Here is a 19018-nt window from a genome sequence, read left to right on the forward strand (position 1 = left end):
TTAGCATAAACAAATATGACAACAGTGTTTGTTAGTATTATTACCTTAATATAGCATTATTGATGTATATGTTTAAGTTTTGTAAACTCATCAAAACGCCACTGTGGACTTATTGAGTCTGTTTAGTTAGTTGGAGACTTAACTTCCGCAGCTAGGGTCTATGACGATGTCTTATGTTTTGTTTGATCACCCATTATACTGCCGGTATATTTGGAAACAATTAAGGTATGTACATTTTTATTTACATACCTTTTTAATGTGTAATAACATCAGGGAAATAGATAGATAGATAGATAGATAGTACTTTATTGATTCCTTCAGGAGAGTTCCTTCAGGAAAATTAAAAGCATGAAAATGCATGTTTTTAGATAAATTAGGAGTGTCTTTGTCCATGGAGGCAGGGGTTTGGGTTTTAAAAGGAGAGACATTTCAAGCTTTTAGGTAATTCTCCACAGGTTACAAAGTAGGTAAAGTAGCTGTGGCTTTTTAATCAGTGTATGTTTTAGTCATTGAATTTTCCTCTCGTGAAAATGAAATTGGAAAAACAAACTTGGTTTATTTTTATTTTTTGATTTAAAACACAAAAAATAAAAATTAAAAAGACAAAGTGTTCTCTTTTTGATACAACACCACATTGTTTTCTCCAAAAGCCACTCTTGTCTTTAAATAACTTCTGGTTCCAGTGTCGGAATCTAAAAAAAAAAAACGGGTTTCGGTCCGTTTTTTGTCCGTTTCTGTTGACTTTCATTTTTGTTATGTGAAATACAAAAATAAAATAATGTTTTAATATTTTTTATGTCTAGCTAATACTGTTCAACACAAAAAACAAACAATTTGATTTTCAATATTTCTTGGGTGTCAAAATGAAATCCAGTATAACAATTTTGTGTTTGTTTTTCTATTCTTTTCATGACCAAAACACACACTGACACTTTTTGGATTGTCGATTGATGTTTCGGTGTTTACTGGACCTCGATGGACCAGCAAGTATACATAGAACTCAGTTGCTGACTGCTTTTATTGTCTGTTGTAAATCTGCTTTTGATATTGTTTTTTCCCATTTCGCTTTTTATCCATTTTTGATGTTTTTGCACTGTTGTTTTACTGTTGCACTGTGGTCTTTGCACAATCAATACCACCTGAGCACTCCATCATAACTCTGTCTAATGAGGACTAGAACCCTGTCAAACCAGCAGACTGCATTACGTAATATGTCATGAAATCTGTCCAATCTAGTCTTCACTTTATACATATGTTCTTCACTGCACCGTCTTTTTGTCCCTTGACAAAAATACCAGGGTTTGCATTAAGCGAACTGCACCAAAGTACGTTTTTTAAAAGATTCTCAGTCTGCACCAGAGCACGGAACGGGGAGCCTAAGAGTGCATCGTCCCTCATTTAGAGCCAGTCAGATAAATACAAGCGGTAAAGATGCCACAAAGCAGCAAATAGGAATGCTCACTTGAGGAGCGTGTGCTTCTCTTGCCACCACCGCCACGGCTGCCAGCTCTTGATTTCCCTGCAGAGCAATGCAGCATTCCAAAGTACCGCATACGTCTTGAGTGTGTGCATCCCCACCTGTGGAGAGCTGCAGAAAGCTTCTCCTTCCCTCTCGCTGTCTGTCCCTCTCTCTCTCTCTGCTGGACACCCACCATTTATTGATTTTGAACCAATTACCCTATTATTTTTCCAATTTCTCCTTTGTATAAATGTCTTTTTTTTCCATATTCTTGCAGGCAAACCAGAGTCCTACGTGGAATATTTCAGCTTGAACAGAAGCACGGCCGAGCTCCTGCTGCTGAAGCCCATCGACAGGGAACTGTACCGAAAATTCGATCTGGTTGTGAAGGTCAGACACTGTGGATGTTTAACTCCATTTTCTGCCCTACATGCTTCAAATGAAAAACGCCCCACACCTCCACTCAGCAGTCCAAATGTTGCACTGACATCTTCAAGACGATTTGTTAAAGTCCCCCCACTAGATAGAGCAACTTCATTCATGTTTTTTTTTTATCCACCAGATGAAGAAAATACGCTTGGACCTGCATTGCCTCCAGGAGGACGTAGTGGTAGTTTGAAAAATAGTGACAGAGAATAGAACAAGGATGGACAATTCAACCCTTAACTCAACGTAGAGTAGATGAGTGTAATGTGTGTGTATATGTGTAAATAAATGAACACTGAAATTCAAGGGACGGCGTGGCAGAGTGGCCGTCTGCAACCCGAGGATCCCTGGTTCAATCCCCACCTAGTACCAACCTCGTCACGTCCGTTGTGTCCTGAGCAAGACACCTCACCCTTGCTCCTGATGGGTGCCGTTTAGCGCCTTGCATGGCAGCTCCCTCCATCAGTGTGTGAATGGGTAAATGTGGAAGTAGTGTCAAAGTGCTTTGAGTACCTTGAAGGTAGAAAAGCGCTATACAAGTACAACCCATATATGACCAGTGGGATACATTGTAGCTGTCCCTAACTACTGTATTTTTCGGAGTATAAGTCACTCCAGAGTATAAGTCGCACCTGCCGAAAATGCATGATAAAGAAGGGAAAAAACATATAAGTCGCACCGGAATATAAGTCGCATTTTTGGGGGAAATGTATTTAATAAAACCCAACACCAAGAATACACATTTGAAAGGCAATTTAAAATAAATAAATAATAGTGAACAACAGGCTGAATAAATGTACGTTATATGACTCATAAATAACCAACTAAGAAGGTGCCTGGTATATTAACGTAACATATTATGGTAACAGTCGTTCAAATAACTATAACATATAGAACATGCTATACGTTTACCAAATAATCTGTCACTCCTAATTGCTAAATCCCATGAAATCTTATACGTCTAGTCTCTTACGTGAATGAGCTAAATAATATTATTTGATATTTTACGGTAATGTGTTAATAATTTCACACATAAGTACAACACATGAGTATAAGTCGTACCCCCGGCCAAACTATGAAAAATACTGCGACTTATAGTCCGAAAAATACGGTAATGGTTAAACAGTAGCAACATTTTTAAAGAAGATGTGCACAAACCTGTTCCACTGAGGGCCACAGACTGACACATCAAAGGATGTGGGGGCCATTTTGGTAGTTTTCACTTTTAAAAGCAGTACAATGTGTAGAAATGCAATTTCGGCAGAAATTGTGTGTGAAGGCTGAAAAGCTAAAGCCAAACTGAAATGCTAACAGTTAGCACGCCGGCCAGATGTGCTAAAAAACAACTAGCATGCTAACAGTACTACTCTAACAATAACATTCTTACAGTTAGCATTTGTAAATACCAAAATATATGTAACTGAGGTGTAAACCTGTTAAATTAGCTAAAAAAAAAAGCTAGCATGCTAAAATTAGCAAAAAATAAAGATAGCATTTTAACATTAACTAGCTAGCTTTCTTTTGTGTACAAAAAAATTATTGTAAAAATGGTATATTTTAACACTGTTTAGTTTCCCAGGAGACACTTATGCTTGCGTACAGGACATTGCTCTTTGTGTTGTCCAATGAGTGTTTGTTGCGCTGTTAAATATTGTGTGCAGTAGCTAGTGTTCTTATCAGTGGGATTAAAGATTGCCATACATTATTTAACTACTACCCGCCCGAGGTGCGTGGGCCGCAATTACACTGAACTAATGCTAACTGTTACATGCATCAAGTACCAAAATGTATCTGAGATGTGCACCTGAACATATGAAGTATAAACAATAAAACATTAAATATTAAGAGTATGTGATCCACTCCTACCTTGTTTATGTCCCTAATGACCTAAAGTTTTGTAATCCAAAATATTGGGCAGTTAAAATGTGTCAAACATGTCAAAGTGTGGAGAGTTTTTGCATATTACCCATCATGCCTTAGAATGGATTTGAATTTTAAAATTGCATGTGGTGCGTCAATATTTTTTATAATACACAAATAATCCAGTGGGCAAGTTATGTGGTTTTGTACCACACATATTACCTTTCTCTTTTGCTTTTGGTTAATTAGACCATGGATGGGAAAGGCTGTTTGAATGCTACTTATATATTGATTTTATGCATAATGTGCAGTTAGTGATGAACAGTTCTGAACTACTCCTTCAAACAATCACACATCCTCAAAGATTCAAATTTATTGACCACAATTACTATCTTTTAGACGTTTTGCAGGTCGGATTGTTCACGCTGACGGCCCATAGTTTCGGGACCTGCTTTAATTAACTTTGTTTAGTTAAAGTGTGGATATTATTGCAGTTAACAGTTAGCATTAATAGATGTGTTTACACATGGAAAATTGCACCAGAAAAGCATACATCTACAGATGTATGAAGTATTGAACAAGATATGAATACACAACTTTATGTATGTAGTACTCGCATCATAAAACGTGGTGATAATTCTAGTTTTTCCCCAAAGTTTCTCTTTCAAATTTGCCCTTTAAACCTGTTACTTCTACCAGCAGCTTTAGAGAACCTGGGCTATGGCTGGCTTTAAGGCCTGTAAAATTGATTCTAGAAATTGTATATTTTAACACTGATAAGTTTCCCAGGAGACACTTTGCTTGCTTACAGGAAGTTGCTCTTTGTGTTGTCCAATGAGTGTTTGTTGCACTGTAAAATTGTCTGCAATAGTTAGTGTTATTTCCAGTGGGTTTCAAGATTGCCATAAAGTATTTAACTACTTGCGTGGGCCGCAATTGCGCTAAACTTTGCAGTTAAAGGAGAACTGCACTTTTTTTTTTAATTTTGTTTATCCATCTCAATCCTTATGTAATACAAGAACTGAAAACACATTATTATTTTTTAATGCATTCTAACTTGTAAAAAAAACACTATCAAAAGTCAGCGAACAATGGATCTAATTGTAGTCGCCCTATTCCGCCTATAAAGCCTTCTAAAACATCCAAAAGCCTCCATGAAGGTTTTATGTCCACACTGTAAGTAATGAAGTAAAAGGCACATTCATAGTAACATGTAATATTTACCTATTTTGCTTATTCGAAGCACACGGCGGCATATTAATTTCACAGATGTATCACATTTGCTTTTCCTTTCAACAACAAGCACTAAGCACCATGCATTGCTTAGTGTTGAAGAAAATATATAAATTACAAATATAACAAAATATACACCTACTGTACCATGTCTGCTCTCACTAGATTGCCAACTGATGGGATGTTAATATCTTCCCATTTAGATGAAGAATTCGTCTCAATCCTCAAGAAGGGTTAAAAAAAAATGTGCCTCAATCAAGCGTCTTTTCGTGTCTTTCTTGCCATTTCCTGGTATAAATTAAATGTCAAAGTTGACCACCTTCTCGGTTTGTGGCCACATCCTTTTAATATCCAAGTAAGAGGCGCGATGTATAATCTAGAAATACATCTCACCAGCGAAGAGGTGATGCAGCAGCCGACCGGCTCAATATGTCAATATAGTCGCGCTGCTAAAAAATGGTTTGTTTGCGTTAGTGATTATAATAACAATATCGGTAATACTTGGTTAATAGGCAGGTTGCAAGATGTAAATAGAGTATTGTTGGCAGTTTTTGGAGGTTTTTCTAGAAGGATTTATGGGTGTAATTATGTACTCCCATTAGCTGCATTGTTAGCCACCTCATACTTAATTTACGAGTTAGAATGCATAAAAAAAAGAGTTGTTGTCTTACACATAGATTGTGAATAATGGGCAAAATTCCCCCCAAAAAGTGCAGCTCCCCTTTAGGTAGAGGCCTACAACAGATGGGGTATCTTTGTTGTATGTACAATTGCATAACTGTCACTGGACTCATTCTACTCCAGTCACAGACTGCTGGAAATAGAAAGCAGCCTAAAAATAATCAACATTGATAGTGGCACGGCATCATACTACAGTTACTGAATAAATCTTCTCTAAGTAGCTGATATCCTCCTGATGCAGATGTTATAAATATGCATTTTTGTCATGTATAATATATGTTGCTATAACCGACATTATAGATGTTTTGTGGGACGACTTTTCAGTCCGATTACCATGCACAGTGTACTCAAAGATGGCTATGAGGAGTTAATTATGCATGTTGTCTCCTATTGCTAAATAACGTATGCTGCCAGACTGCCGTTCTTTATGTCATGTGTTAGCGGTCCCACAGCAGGATCTATGGCTGGAATAAAGATGAAAGAACATGTGCAGGAACAGAGCATTTTCTACCGCTTATCCCTCAAGTTACAGCCTAGACAAGTCGCCACCTCATCTCAGGGCCAACACCGATAGACAGACAACATTCACACTCGCATTCACACACTAGGGCCAATTTAGTGTTGCCAATCAACCTATCCCCTGGTGCATGTCTTTGGAGGTGGGAGGAAGCCGGAGAACCCGGAGGGATGTTAATAAGTCATTTTTGTGTGCAGGCGGAGCAGGACAATGGACACCCGCTGCCGGCTTTCGCCAGCCTCCAAATTGATGTGTTGGACGAGAACAACCAGGCGCCGTACTTCCTGGAGAGACACTATCACGGCTTTGTTTTGGAGGGCTCGCCAGTGGGAACCACAATAGCGAGCAATACCAGCCTGTCGGAACCTTTGGCCATTGTGGCCCTGGATAACGACGTGGAGGAGGTGAGTTTAAGTAACAATAGTCTAGAACTCATCAGTAGGGGAGGTCAGGAATGTTTCAAGTAGTGAGAGCCACAAGGATCATGGATGCTTTGTTGTTCACAATGAGGGAATTAAATCTTCTGAAGAAATGTTGCTGCTGAAATTAAACTTGGTTATACTTTAGAGAAGTCCGTGCTCAGCTTGAAATTAAATTGTTTGCTTCAATTAACCATAGCTCTCCTAGTGCTGGTAGCAGCACTGATCCAGCCATGACGTTATCGCCACCAATTATCGTGTTTGGAAATAATGGTTCTGTGCTCTGTGACGTTTAAGGTCATGCCAAACCAGGGGTCACCAACCTTTTTGAAACCAAGAGCTACTTCTTGGGTACTGATTAATGCAAAGGGCTACCAGTTTGATACACACTTAAATAAATTGCCAGAAGGAGACAATTTGCTCTATTTACCTTTAATAAATAAATCTATATGTATAAAAAAAATGGGTATTCCTGTCTGTCATTCCGTCGTACATTTTTTTCCTTTTACGGAAAGTTTTTTGTAGAGAATAAATGATGAAAAAAACATTTAATTGAACGGTTTAAAAGAGGAGAAAACATGAAAAAAAATTAAAATTACATTTTGAAATATAGTTTATTTTCAATTTCGACACTTTTAAATTCAAAATTCAACCCAAAAAAAAGAAGAGAAAAATTAGCTATTTTGAATGTTTTTGAAAAAATTAAAAAAATTATTTATGGAACATGATAAATGGGTTGTACTTGTATAGCGCTTTTCTACCTTCAAGGTACTCAAAGCGCTTTGACACTACTTCCACATTCACCCATTCACACACTGATGGAGGGAGCTGCCATGCAAGGCGCTAACCAGCACCCATCAGGAGCAAGGGTGAAGTGTCTTGCTCAGGACACAACGGACGTGACGAGGTTGGTACTAGGTGGGGATTGAACCATGGACCCTCGGGTTGCGCACGGCCACTCTCCCACTGCGCCACGCCGTACATCATTAGTATTTTTCCTGATTAAGATTAATTTAAAAATTTTGATGACGTGTTTTAAATAGGTTAAAATCCTATCTGCACTTTGTTAGAATATATAACAAATTGGACCAAGCTATATTTCTAACAAAGACAAATCATTATTTCTTCTACATTTTGTAGAACAAAAATTTTAAAAGAAATTCAACACACTTTGAAATAAGACTTAAGTTTGATTCTACGGATTTTCTAGATTTGCTGGAATACTTTTTTTGAAATTTAATCATAATAAGTTTGAAGAAATATTTCACAAATATTCTTTGTCGAAAAAACAGAAGCTAAAATGAAGAATTAAATTAAAATGTATTTATTATTAAAAAAAAAAAATACTTGAACATTGATTTAAATTGTCAGGAAAGAAGAGGAAGGAATTTAAAAGGTGAAAAGGTATATGTGTTTTAAAATCCTAAAATCATTTTTAAGGTCGTATTTTTTCTTTAAAATATCCCTCTGGAAGTTATAAGAAGCAAAGTAAAACAATAAATGAATGTATTTAAACAAGTGAAGAGAAAGTCTAAATTATTTTCTTGGATTTTCAAATTCTATTTGAGTTTTGTCTCTCTTAGAATTAAAAATGTCGAGCAAAGCGAGACCAGCTTGCTAGTAAATAAATACAATTTAAAAAATAGAGGCAGCTCGCTGGTAAGTGCTGCTATTTGAGCTATTTTTAGAACAGGCCAGCGGGCGACTCATCTGGTCTTACGGGCTACCTGGTGCCCGTGGGCACTGCGTTGGTGACCCCTGTGCTAGACTGACAGTCGTAGTCAAAAGTTTACATAAACTTGTAAAGTCCATAATGTCTTGTGTGTCTTGAGTTTCCAATAATGTCTACAACTCATATTTTTTTCTGATAGAGCAATTGGAGCACATACTTGTTGGTCACAAAAACCATTCATGAAGTTTGGTTCTTTTGTCAATTTATAATCGGTCTACTGAAAATGTGACCAATTCTACTGGGTCAAAAGTATACATACAGCAATGTTCATATTTACCTCAATACCACAGAACTTTCCTCCAGAAAGTCTTATCTTTGTCCATGTGATGTCAGATGAAACAAAAATTGGAGGAGAAAAGGTGAGGTAGGATCACCATCCTACCGTCAAGCATGGTGGTGGGAGTATTATGCTCTGGGCCTGTTTTGCTGCCAGTAGAACTGGTGCTTTAAAGGCCTACTGAAATGAGATTTTCTTATTTAAACGGGAATAGCAGGTCCATTCTATGTGTCATACTTAATCATTTTGCGATATTGCCATATTTTTGCTGAAAGGATTTAGTAGCGAAAATCGATGATAAAGTTCGCCACTTTTGGTACTTCCTGAAAAAGCCTCGCCTTTACCGGAAGTCGCAGACGATGATGTCGCAAGTGTGGGGGCTCCTCACATATTCACATTGATTTTAATGGGAGCCTCCAACAAAAACAGTTATTCGGACCGAGAAAACGACAATTTCCCCATTTATTTGAGTGAGGATGAAAGATGCGTGTTTGAAGATATTGATAGCGACGGACTAGGAAAAAAAAAAAAACGCGATAGCATTGGAACGTATTCCGATGTATTTCAACACATTTACTAAGATAATTCTGGGAAATCCCTTATCTTTCTATTGTCTTGCTAGTGTTTTATTACCTGATAGTCGGAGGTGTACGTCCATGGGTGTGTTGACGCCACGTCTCACGGGTGTCGAAGGCAGCTGTATGGACGACACAAGCTCAGCTAAGTAAGTGGCGACTTTTTAACCACAATTTTCTCAACGAAACCTGCTGGTTGACATACGGTTGGGATCCATGTCTGCTTGACCGCGCTCTGATCCATAGTAAATTTTCAGCTCCGGGAATTTTAAACAAGGAATCACCGTGTGTTTGTGTGGCTAAAGGCTAAAGCTTCCCAACTCCATCTTTCTACTGTGACTTCTCCAATATTAATTGAACAAATTGCAAAAGATTCAGCAACACAGATCTCCAAAATACTGTGTAATTATGCCGTTAAAGCAGACCACTTTTACCTGTGTGTTCTTAGCGCTCATACTTCCTAAAAACGCGTGACGTCCTGCGTACACATCACCATTACACAACGTTTCCAAGACGAAACTCCCGGGAAATTTAAAATTGTAATTTAGTAAACTAAAAAAGCCGTATTGGCATGTGTTGCAATGTTAAGATTTCATCATTGATATATAAACTATCAGACTGCGTGGTCGGTAGTAGTGGGTTTCAGTAGGCCTTTAAATGGGACAATGAAAAAGGAGGATTACTTCCAAATTCTTCAGGACAACCTAAAATGATCAGCCCGGAGGTTGGGTCTTGGGTGCAGTTGGGTGTTCCAACTCATGTCAAAAGTGGAAAATGAATGGCTAAATCAGGCTAGAATTAAGGTTTTATAACGGCCTTCCCAAAGTCCTGACTTAAACGTGTGGACAATGCTGAAAAAACAAGTCCATGTCAGAAAACCAACACATTTAGCTGAACTGCACCAAGAGGAGTGGTCAAAAGTTCAACCAGAAGCTTGTGGATGGCTACCAAAAGCGCCTTATTGCAGAGAAACTTGCCAAATATTAACATTGCTGTATGTATACATTTTCAGTAGACCCATAATAAATTCATAAAATAACCAAACTTCATGAATGTTTTTGGTACCCACATGTATGTGCTCCAATCACTCTATCACAAAAAATAAGAGTTGTAGAATTTATTGGAAACTCAAGACAGCCATGACATTATGTACTTCACAAGTGTATGTAAACTTTTGACCTTTACTGTGTATTGCTACACAAGCTGTACACTGACTGTTCTAAAATACAGTCATACCTCACCTTGCGAGTATTTTGAGATTCGAGCTGTATCCTGTTTTGTATATGCTTCAGTTACGAGCCTCCTTACCGCTAGTTGCTGGGTGCAACATCCACCCTGAAATATCCGGTCTTATTCGCTAGCAATGGCTTACAGCTGCAGATACAAGACATAACTTGGTTTTCCAAGCATCAAAAAGTAGAAAGTGATTGCAAAGGACAGTGCTGAGAGGAAGCGAACGATGGTCATTCAATTAAGGAAATAAATCATTTAAACATGACCCACCGTGTCACTGACTTGGCAAGTCAGTTGGAGTGTAGCACTGCTAGTCTTCTTTGCCCCGTGCTGAAACAGGAGCCAGCTGTTGTGCCAGCCAAGAACGTTGAATAATATCTAAAGGACGGGCGTTTATCCCTGAAAATATGGAGAAGCAGCTTAGAGGACATATCGCAGTATAAAGGACCAGCGTTTAGAGTGAGGGTGAATTGCAGAGGCAACTATCCAACTACCATGGTGACTCCAACTTCACTGCAATCGCTCCCCCAGCTAAATGCTGTACATTATTAGCACATTACGTCCTTAAGCTACTGAAGCTGGTAGTGCGTTCTATTGTTTTTCATACCAATATTTCTGTAAAAGTGTTCTTCTATAAAGGCGTGTTACATGTTAAAATTGTCCTGTTTTGAGAGAATAAGCAAAGATTATATCGATTTGAATTTATTTCACACTGCGACGGTGATAGGATAAAAAAAACTAAATATTAGGTTTTTGCAGCGATCCGGATTATTTCTACTATTTTTACCTTTTGTTTACATTACCAGGCTCAACTTCTCTCTGTGTATGACAGTGGTCTCGGTCCTGCCTCCATCCACAAAGACAAAGAGAATAGATGACTAGAGGTTTCACTGTGATGCAAATACTTTTGAAGCGATAGATAAAACAAACACGGGATTCATCATATGATTCATTACCTCCACCAGGAGGTTTTGTATTTGCTGGGGTTTTTCTATCGGTCAGTTAATTAGTTGGCAACATAGCGCAAAAACTCTTCATGGTATCTTGATTGAACTTTTAGGAAATTAGATTAGATTAGATTAGATAGTACTTTATTTATTCCGTCAGGAGAGTTCCTTCAGGAAAATTAAAATTTTCAGCACAATCCCATTCAAGATCAGACAAACATTACAGGGAGACAGAACAGGATCGCTGACGGGTCTGCCGGCTTCCAGCGCCCCTTACAAAAAAGATGACATACAGGTAAACAGGGGGGGTATGGGAGAAAAGAATGGAAGATTAAAATAAAACTAAAAAAAAAAAAAAAAAAAAGTCCTAAATGTCCTAAATGGGATAAGGCACAAGTGATTAGATTTTATGGGTTATCCGGATCACCGTTTGGATTGAGGATTTTTTATAAAGGATTCCTTACTTTTGGGAGAACAGGACCTGGCGGAGGGCTTTTATATTTTGTATTGCAACAGTCACTGCAATTTTGTGTATGAAAGTGCTGAAACAACTGGGGTTGACTTGACATTTCAGTTTCTAATGTATACACATTTTTAGTGTACAGTTGTTCAGGGATATTCAACTAAGCTGATTTGGGGGCCACATTTCCAGAAAGCTAAGGATCGGAGGGGCTGGACTTCTCCGGTCAATGTTTTGTGTATTACTTAGACTGAAACCCACTACTACCGACCACGCAGTCTGATAGTTTATACATCAATGATGAAATATTAACATTGCAACACATGCCAATACGGCCTTTTTAGTTTACTAAATTGCAATTTTAAATTTCCCGAGAGTTTCTTGTTGAAAACGTCGTGGAATGATGACGTGTAAGCGTGACGTCACGGACTGTTAGGAAATATTAGCGCTGCGAACACACACAGCTATAAGTAGTCTGCTTTAACCGCATAATTACACAGTATTTTGGACATCTGTGTTGCTGAATCTTTTGCAATTTGTTCAGTTAATAATGAAGTCAAAGTATTAAGATGGAGTTGGGAAGCTTTAGCCTTTAGCCACACAAACACACGGTGATTCATTGTTTAAAATTCCCGGAGGTGAAACTTTACTATGGATCACAGCGGTCAAGCAAACATGTCAACCAGCAGTTTTTGGTGAGAAAATTGTGGTAAAAAGTCGCCACTTACTGGAGATCAGCTGAGCTTGAGCCGTACATACAGCTGCCGTCGACTTCCATCGGACACTGGCCTCAAGACACCCGTGGACACACCCTTCCGACTATCAGGTAATATTAAACTCACTAAAACACTAGCAACACAATAGAAAGATAAGGGATTTCCCAGAATTATCCTAGTAAATGTGTCTAAAAACATCTGAATCCGTCCCAATTCAGTCGCGCTTATTTTTTTTATTTTTTTTTATTTTTTCTAGTCCGTCGCTGTCAATATACTCAAACACAAATCTTTCATCCTCGCTCAAATTAATGGGAAAATTGTCGTTTTCTCGGTCCGAATAGATCTCTTTGTTGGAGGCTCCCATTAAAAACAATGTGAGGATGTGAGGAGCCCTCAACGGGTGACGTCATCATCTGCGACTTCTGGTAGAGGCAGGGCTTTTCTGTTAGCGACCAAAAGTTTATCGTTGAAATTCTCTACTAAATCCTTTTAGCAAAAATATGGCAATATCGCGAAATGATCAAGTATGACACATAGAATGGACCTGCTATCCCCGTTTAAATAAGAAAATCTCATTTCAGTAGGCCTTTAAACAGCCTCTGCAGTGGAAATTAGATATTTGTTTGTCTATTTTGTCACCGTCGCTAAAATCTGAAAGAAAAAAAAACAGGTGTGGTATGCAGTGTTTCAGGACTTAATGCCAAAAATCTTCTCAAAAGTAAGACAGTGCCGTAATGTTTTTAGGAATTTGTTGAAAAGATGTTATTTGAAATGAGCTCGCAGGCCAGTCTGGTGGTATTCCTGGGCCTCTATTTCAAGAGCACTGTGGTAGTGTGTCACAAAGTCAACCGCTGTGCATGATTTGTTACCTTTATTCCCCTTATAGGTGACAGCCAATGAGATGCCTGTAGGTACAATTTGAGTTCATTCCCTCTTTCCTCTGAGTGCTCCTGTAGTCTTGCTTTATTGATTTTATTGTCTAAAGATAATAGTGCGCCGCAATACAGTATAATATCCAAGCAGCAGGGGTAGCTATAGAATATATTTCAGTACTTGTTTTTAATTCTGCTTTTGTGTCTTGCTTGCAGTGTTGATGACCCTATCTAATTTCCCTCTCATCCCCCATAGATTGAAAATGCACTTCTCATTATTAGCAATGCGTCTCCACAGAGCTTAGTTTGCTTAAGACGTACTGTAGCCTCCGCCTCTAACACATACAAGCTTTTGGGCCCTGCCATTAGAGTAGTGGATGGCCTTTGTGTGCATAATCTGTTCGTGGTCACTGATGTATGTTGAATTATTTTTAAATGTTGCTCACCCATGGCATCCCCCCCAACACTATGCTAAGCAGCAACACTGATAGTGCCCATTAGTTGTGTGTGTGTGTGTGTGTGTGTGTGTGTGTGTGTTTGTTGTTTATTTATGGCTCAATATCCACTATAACTGTCTACATCGACAATATTATTACACACACACACACGCACACACACACACACGGTATAGCTGGGGTGGTCGAGCGGCCGTGCCAGCAACTTGAGGGTTGCAGGTTTGATCCCCACTTCCACCATCCTAGTCACTGCCTTTGTGTCCTTGGGCAAGACACTTTACTGAAGTGAATTATATTTATATAGCGCTTTTTCTCTAGTGACTCAAAGCGCTTTACATAGTGAAACCCAATATCTAAGTTACATTCAAAACCAGTGTGGGTGGCACTGGGAGCAAGTGGGTAAAGTGTCTTGCCCAAGGACACAACGGCAATGACTAGGATGGCGGAAGCGGGAATCGAACCTGCAACCCTCAAGTTGCTGGCACGGCCGCTCTACCAACCGAGCTAAACCGGTAAACTGATATATGTTGAATTATTTTTAAATGTTGCTCACCCATGGCATCCCCCCCAACACTATGCTAAGCAGCAACACTGATAGCGCCTATTAGTTGTGTGTGTGTGTGTGTGTGTGTGTGTGTGTGTGTGTGTGTGTGTGTGTGTGTGTGTGTGTGTGTGTGTGTGTGTTTGTTGTTTATTTATGGCTCAATATCCACTATAACTGGCTACATCGCCAATATTATTACACACACACACACACGGTATAGCTGGGTTGGTCGAGCGGCCGTGCCAGCAACCTGAGGGTTGCAGGTTTGATCCCCACTTCCACCATCCTAGTCACAGCCTTTGTGTCCTTGGGCAAGACACTTTACTGATATATGTTGAATTATTTTTAAATGTTGCTCACCCATGGCATCCCCCCCAACACTTTGCTAAGCAGCAACACTGATAGCGCCTATTGTGTGTGTGTGTGTTTATTTTTTGTTTATTTATGGCTCAATATCCACTATAACTGGCTACATCGACAATATTATTACACACACACACACACGGTATAGCTGGGTTGGTCGAGCGGCTGTGCCAGCAACTTGAGGGTTGCAGGTTTGATCCCCACTTCCACCATCCTAGTCACAGCCTTTGTGTCCTTGGGCAAGACACTTTACTGATATATGTTGAATTATTTTTAAATGTTGCTCACCTATGGCATCCCCCCCAACACTATGCTAAGCAGCAACACTGATAGCGCCCATTAGTTGTGTGTGTGTGTGTGTGTGTGTGTGTGTGTGTGTGTGTGTGTGTGTGTGTGTGTGTGTGTGTGTGTGTGTGTGTGTGTGTGTGTGTGTTGTTTATTTATGGCTCAATATCCACTATAACTGTCTACATCGACAATATTACTACACACACACACACACACACACGGTATAGCTGGGTTGGTCGAGCGGCCGTGCCAGCAACTTGAGGGTTGCAGGTTTGATCCCCACTTCCACCATCCTAGTCACTGCCTTTGTGTCCTTGGGCAAGACACTTTACTGATATATGTTGAATTATTTTTAAATGTTGCTCACCCATGGCATCCCCCCCAACACTATGCTAAGCAGCAACACTGATAGTGCCCATTAGTGTGTGTGTGTGTGTGTGTGTGTGTGTGTGTGTGTGTGTGTGTGTGTGTGTGTGTGTGTGTGTGTGTGTGTGTGTGTGTGTGTGTTGTTTATTTATGGCTCAATATCCACTATAACTGGCTACATCGACAATATTATTACACACACACACACACACAGTATAGCTGGGTTGGTCGAGCGGCCGTGCCAGCAACTTGAGGGTTGCAGGTTTGATCCCCACTTCCACCATCCTAGTCACAGCCTTTGTGTCCTTGGGCAAGACACTTTACTGATATATGTTGAATTATTTTTAAATGTTGCTCACCCATGGCATCCCCCCCAACACTATGCTAAGCAGCAACACTGATAGTGCCCATTAGTTGTGTGTGTGTGTGTGTGTGTGTGTGTGTGTGTGTGTGTGTGTGTGTGTGTGTGTGCGTGCGTGTGTGTGTGTGTGTGTGTGTGTGTGTGTGTGTGTGTGTGTGTGTGTGTGTTTATTTTTTGTTTATTTATGGCTCAATATCCACTATAACTGACTACATCGACAATATTATTGCACACACACACACACACACACTGTATAGCTGGGTTGGTCGAGCAGCCTTGCCAGCAACTCGAGGGTTGCAGGTTTGATCCCCGCTTCCGCCATCCTAGTCACTGCCGTTGTGTCCTTGGGCAAGACACTTTACTGATGTGAATTATATTTATATAGCGCTTTTTCTCTAGTGACTCAAAGCGCTTTACATAGTGAAACCCAATATCTAAGTTACATTCAAAACCAGTGTGGGTGGCACTGGGAGCAAGTGGGTAAAGTGTCTTGCCCAAGGACACAACGGCAATGACTAGGATGGCGGAAGCGGGAATCGAACCTGCAACCCTCAAGTTGCTGGCACGGCCGCTCTACCAACCGAGCTAAACCGGTAAACTGATATATGTTGAATTATTTTTAAATGTTGCTCACCCATGGCATCCCCCCCAACACTATGCTAAGCAGCAACACTGATAGCGCCTATTAGTTGTGTGTGTGTGTGTGTGTGTGTGTGTGTGTGTGTGTGTGTGTGTGTGTGTGTGTGTGTTGTTTATTTATGGCTCAATATCCACTATAACTGACTACATCGACAATATTATTGCACACACACACACACACTGTATAGCTCGGTTGGTCGAGCGGCCGTGCCAGCAACTCGAGGGTTGCAGGTTTGATCCCCGCTTCCGCCATCCTTGTCACTGCCGCTGTGTCCTTGGGCAAGACACTTTACCCACCTGCTCCCAGTGCCACCCACACTGGTTTTAAATGTAAAAATTAAATATTGGGTTTCACTATGTAAAGCGCTTTGAGTCAAAGAGAAAAAGCGCTATATAAATATACTTTACAAGCTTCAAACCCAGGCTCGGGATCTTTCTGTGTGGAGTTTGCATGTTCTCCCACTTCCAAAGACATGCACCTGGGGATAGGTTGATTGGCAACACTAAATTGGCCCTAATGTGTGAATGTGAGTGTGAATGTTGTCTGTCTGTTTGTGTTGGTCCTGCGATGAGGTGGCGACTTGTCCAGGGTGTACCCCGCCTTCCGCCCAATTGTAGCTGAGATAGGCGCCAGCGCCCCCCGCCACCCCAAAAAAGGGAATAAGGGGTAGAAAATGGATGGATGGAAATATACTTCACTTCACACACACACGCACGCACGCACGCACGCACGCACGCACGCACGCACGCACGCGCACACACACACACACACACACGTACACCTCAGTGCAGTGCTGAACCGGCGTTATCTGCAATGACAACACACACACACACACAAACGCACAAAAAGCTGCCATTGGATGATTTTGATGTCAGGGACTCCAGGACAGAAACATTCTCCCGGCTACTTCTTGCACGGAAGCGCACATTTTCTTATTTCCGCATGAACTTGAAGCATACATTATTTTATAATCACGTGGGCTATAGTGTGAAGCCCCCTTTGATTATTCATGTCCTGGCCTGCTTCGGCTAATTCATCAAGAGTCCAATCTGCATAATAAACACCCTGAAGATGCTCAGCCAGTAGCCGATCCTTCATCAGTGTGCTTGCTAGCGTGATGAAAAGCTCCGTGAAGAGCAACTCACCATCCTTCCTCTGTCTTGTCACTCGCTTGCCAACAGACCAAGGACCCTCAGCTGCAGCTCTCGTCAGACAGCTACTACGACGTTTTCGCCGTGTCGGCCGGCGGGATCAGACGATATCTCACGCTGGTGCGGCCGCTGGACCGAGAGGAGCAGGACTCCTACACCTTCACGGTACTGGACCACCTCACGATCGTGTCAGTGGAGATGACTGCACTAGATCACACAAGAAATGTCATTTGCAGTGCCAAATATGATATATATATATTTTTTTTTTTAACCAATCTGGCTAACATTTTACACATTTAGTTCCCTAAAATTGTGCACCAAATTTTGTGGCGATTTGGAAAAATACCCTGAAGTTACACTAGGTCAGGGGTAGAGAACCTATGGCTCTCGAGCCAGATGTGGCTCTTTTGATGACTGCATCTGGCTCTCAGATAAGTCTTTGCTTAACACGATAAGTGGCCTAGTGGTTAGAGTGTCTGCCCCGAGATCGGTAGGTTGTGAGTTCAAACCCCGGCCGAGTCATAACAAAGACTATAAAAATGGGAGTCATTTCTTTCCTGCTTGGCACTCAGCATCAAAGGTTGGAATTGGAGGTTAAATCACCAAAAATGATTCCCGGGCGCGGCACCATTGCTGCCCACTGCTCCCCTCACCTCCCAGGGGGTGATCAAGGGTGATGGGTCAAATGCAGAGAATAATTTTGCCACACCAAGAGTGTGTGTGACAATCATTGGTACTTTAACTTTAATGAATAGTTCCGCTGGTAACCACAGTGTTAAAAACGACGTTCAAAATATTCTCATGCATTTTAATGCATCCATCCGTTTTCCTACCGCACCTGTTCAAGAGGTCTCATTAATGGTAAGAAGAATTGTATTTATTATCGGTTAGCTTCAGAATACCAATGTCATTAAAAAGAATAAGGGACTTATTATACTCTAAAATTGTTGGTCTTACTTAAAAATGCACGCATTTAGTTGTATTCAGTATTAAATAAATAAATTTTAAAATATTTGGCTTACATGGCTCACCCGACCCCTGCAATAGGTGTTGTGTACACTGAACAGGTTTGGGAAATTTCAAGTCAATTCAACTTACAGGCTTAAATAACAGTGCCACTGTGAGGTGTATTTGTGAGGGGGAAAGATAGCATAGGAAAAACTGTAGGCGTACATGTTTACACAAATATTCAGTGGTACGTGTGATTAGAGGATCAAAAGGGTTACAATAGGAAGGGGATTCATTACATGACACATGAAACATGACAAATTAGGGGTTCGCACTGTCCACTTTAGTGTTGAATATCTTAAAATGTGTTTTGTGGCAATTCCAACTTTGACCACAGTGCCAGTTGCTACGTAGAGTGGCGCTTTCCATCATTTTCGGCAGACTGCATTGCAGAATGATAAAACCCCCTCTTCTTCTCACGGAAGATCCACCCAG

At 40.3% G+C, this 19018-nt stretch overlaps 1 protein-coding gene across 4 annotated transcripts in view; it reads left to right on the top strand.

Annotated features, from left to right (window-relative positions):
• pcdh15b (protocadherin-related 15b) overlaps positions 1 to 19018 on the top strand; it is a 375223-nt gene that overhangs the window by 136203 nt on the left and 220002 nt on the right. For 3 of the 4 annotated variants that reach the window (XR_009807925.1, XM_061909586.1, XM_061909584.1), the window contains exons 11-13: positions 1737 to 1849; positions 6374 to 6580; positions 17606 to 17740. Coding sequence is in view for 3 of the 4 variants with exons in the window: in XM_061909586.1 (XP_061765570.1) it covers positions 1737 to 1849; positions 6374 to 6580; positions 17606 to 17740 (455 nt within the window). In the remaining variant the exon portion in view is untranslated. Of the gene's footprint in view, positions 1 to 1736; positions 1850 to 6373; positions 6581 to 13421; positions 13443 to 17605; positions 17741 to 19018 lie in introns of all 4 variants that reach the window. The other variant, XM_061909585.1, reaches the window with a different exon arrangement.

Source organism: Nerophis ophidion, linkage group LG08, assembly GCF_033978795.1.
Source record: "Nerophis ophidion isolate RoL-2023_Sa linkage group LG08, RoL_Noph_v1.0, whole genome shotgun sequence".
Lineage (NCBI taxonomy): Eukaryota > Metazoa > Chordata > Actinopteri > Syngnathiformes > Syngnathidae > Nerophis > Nerophis ophidion.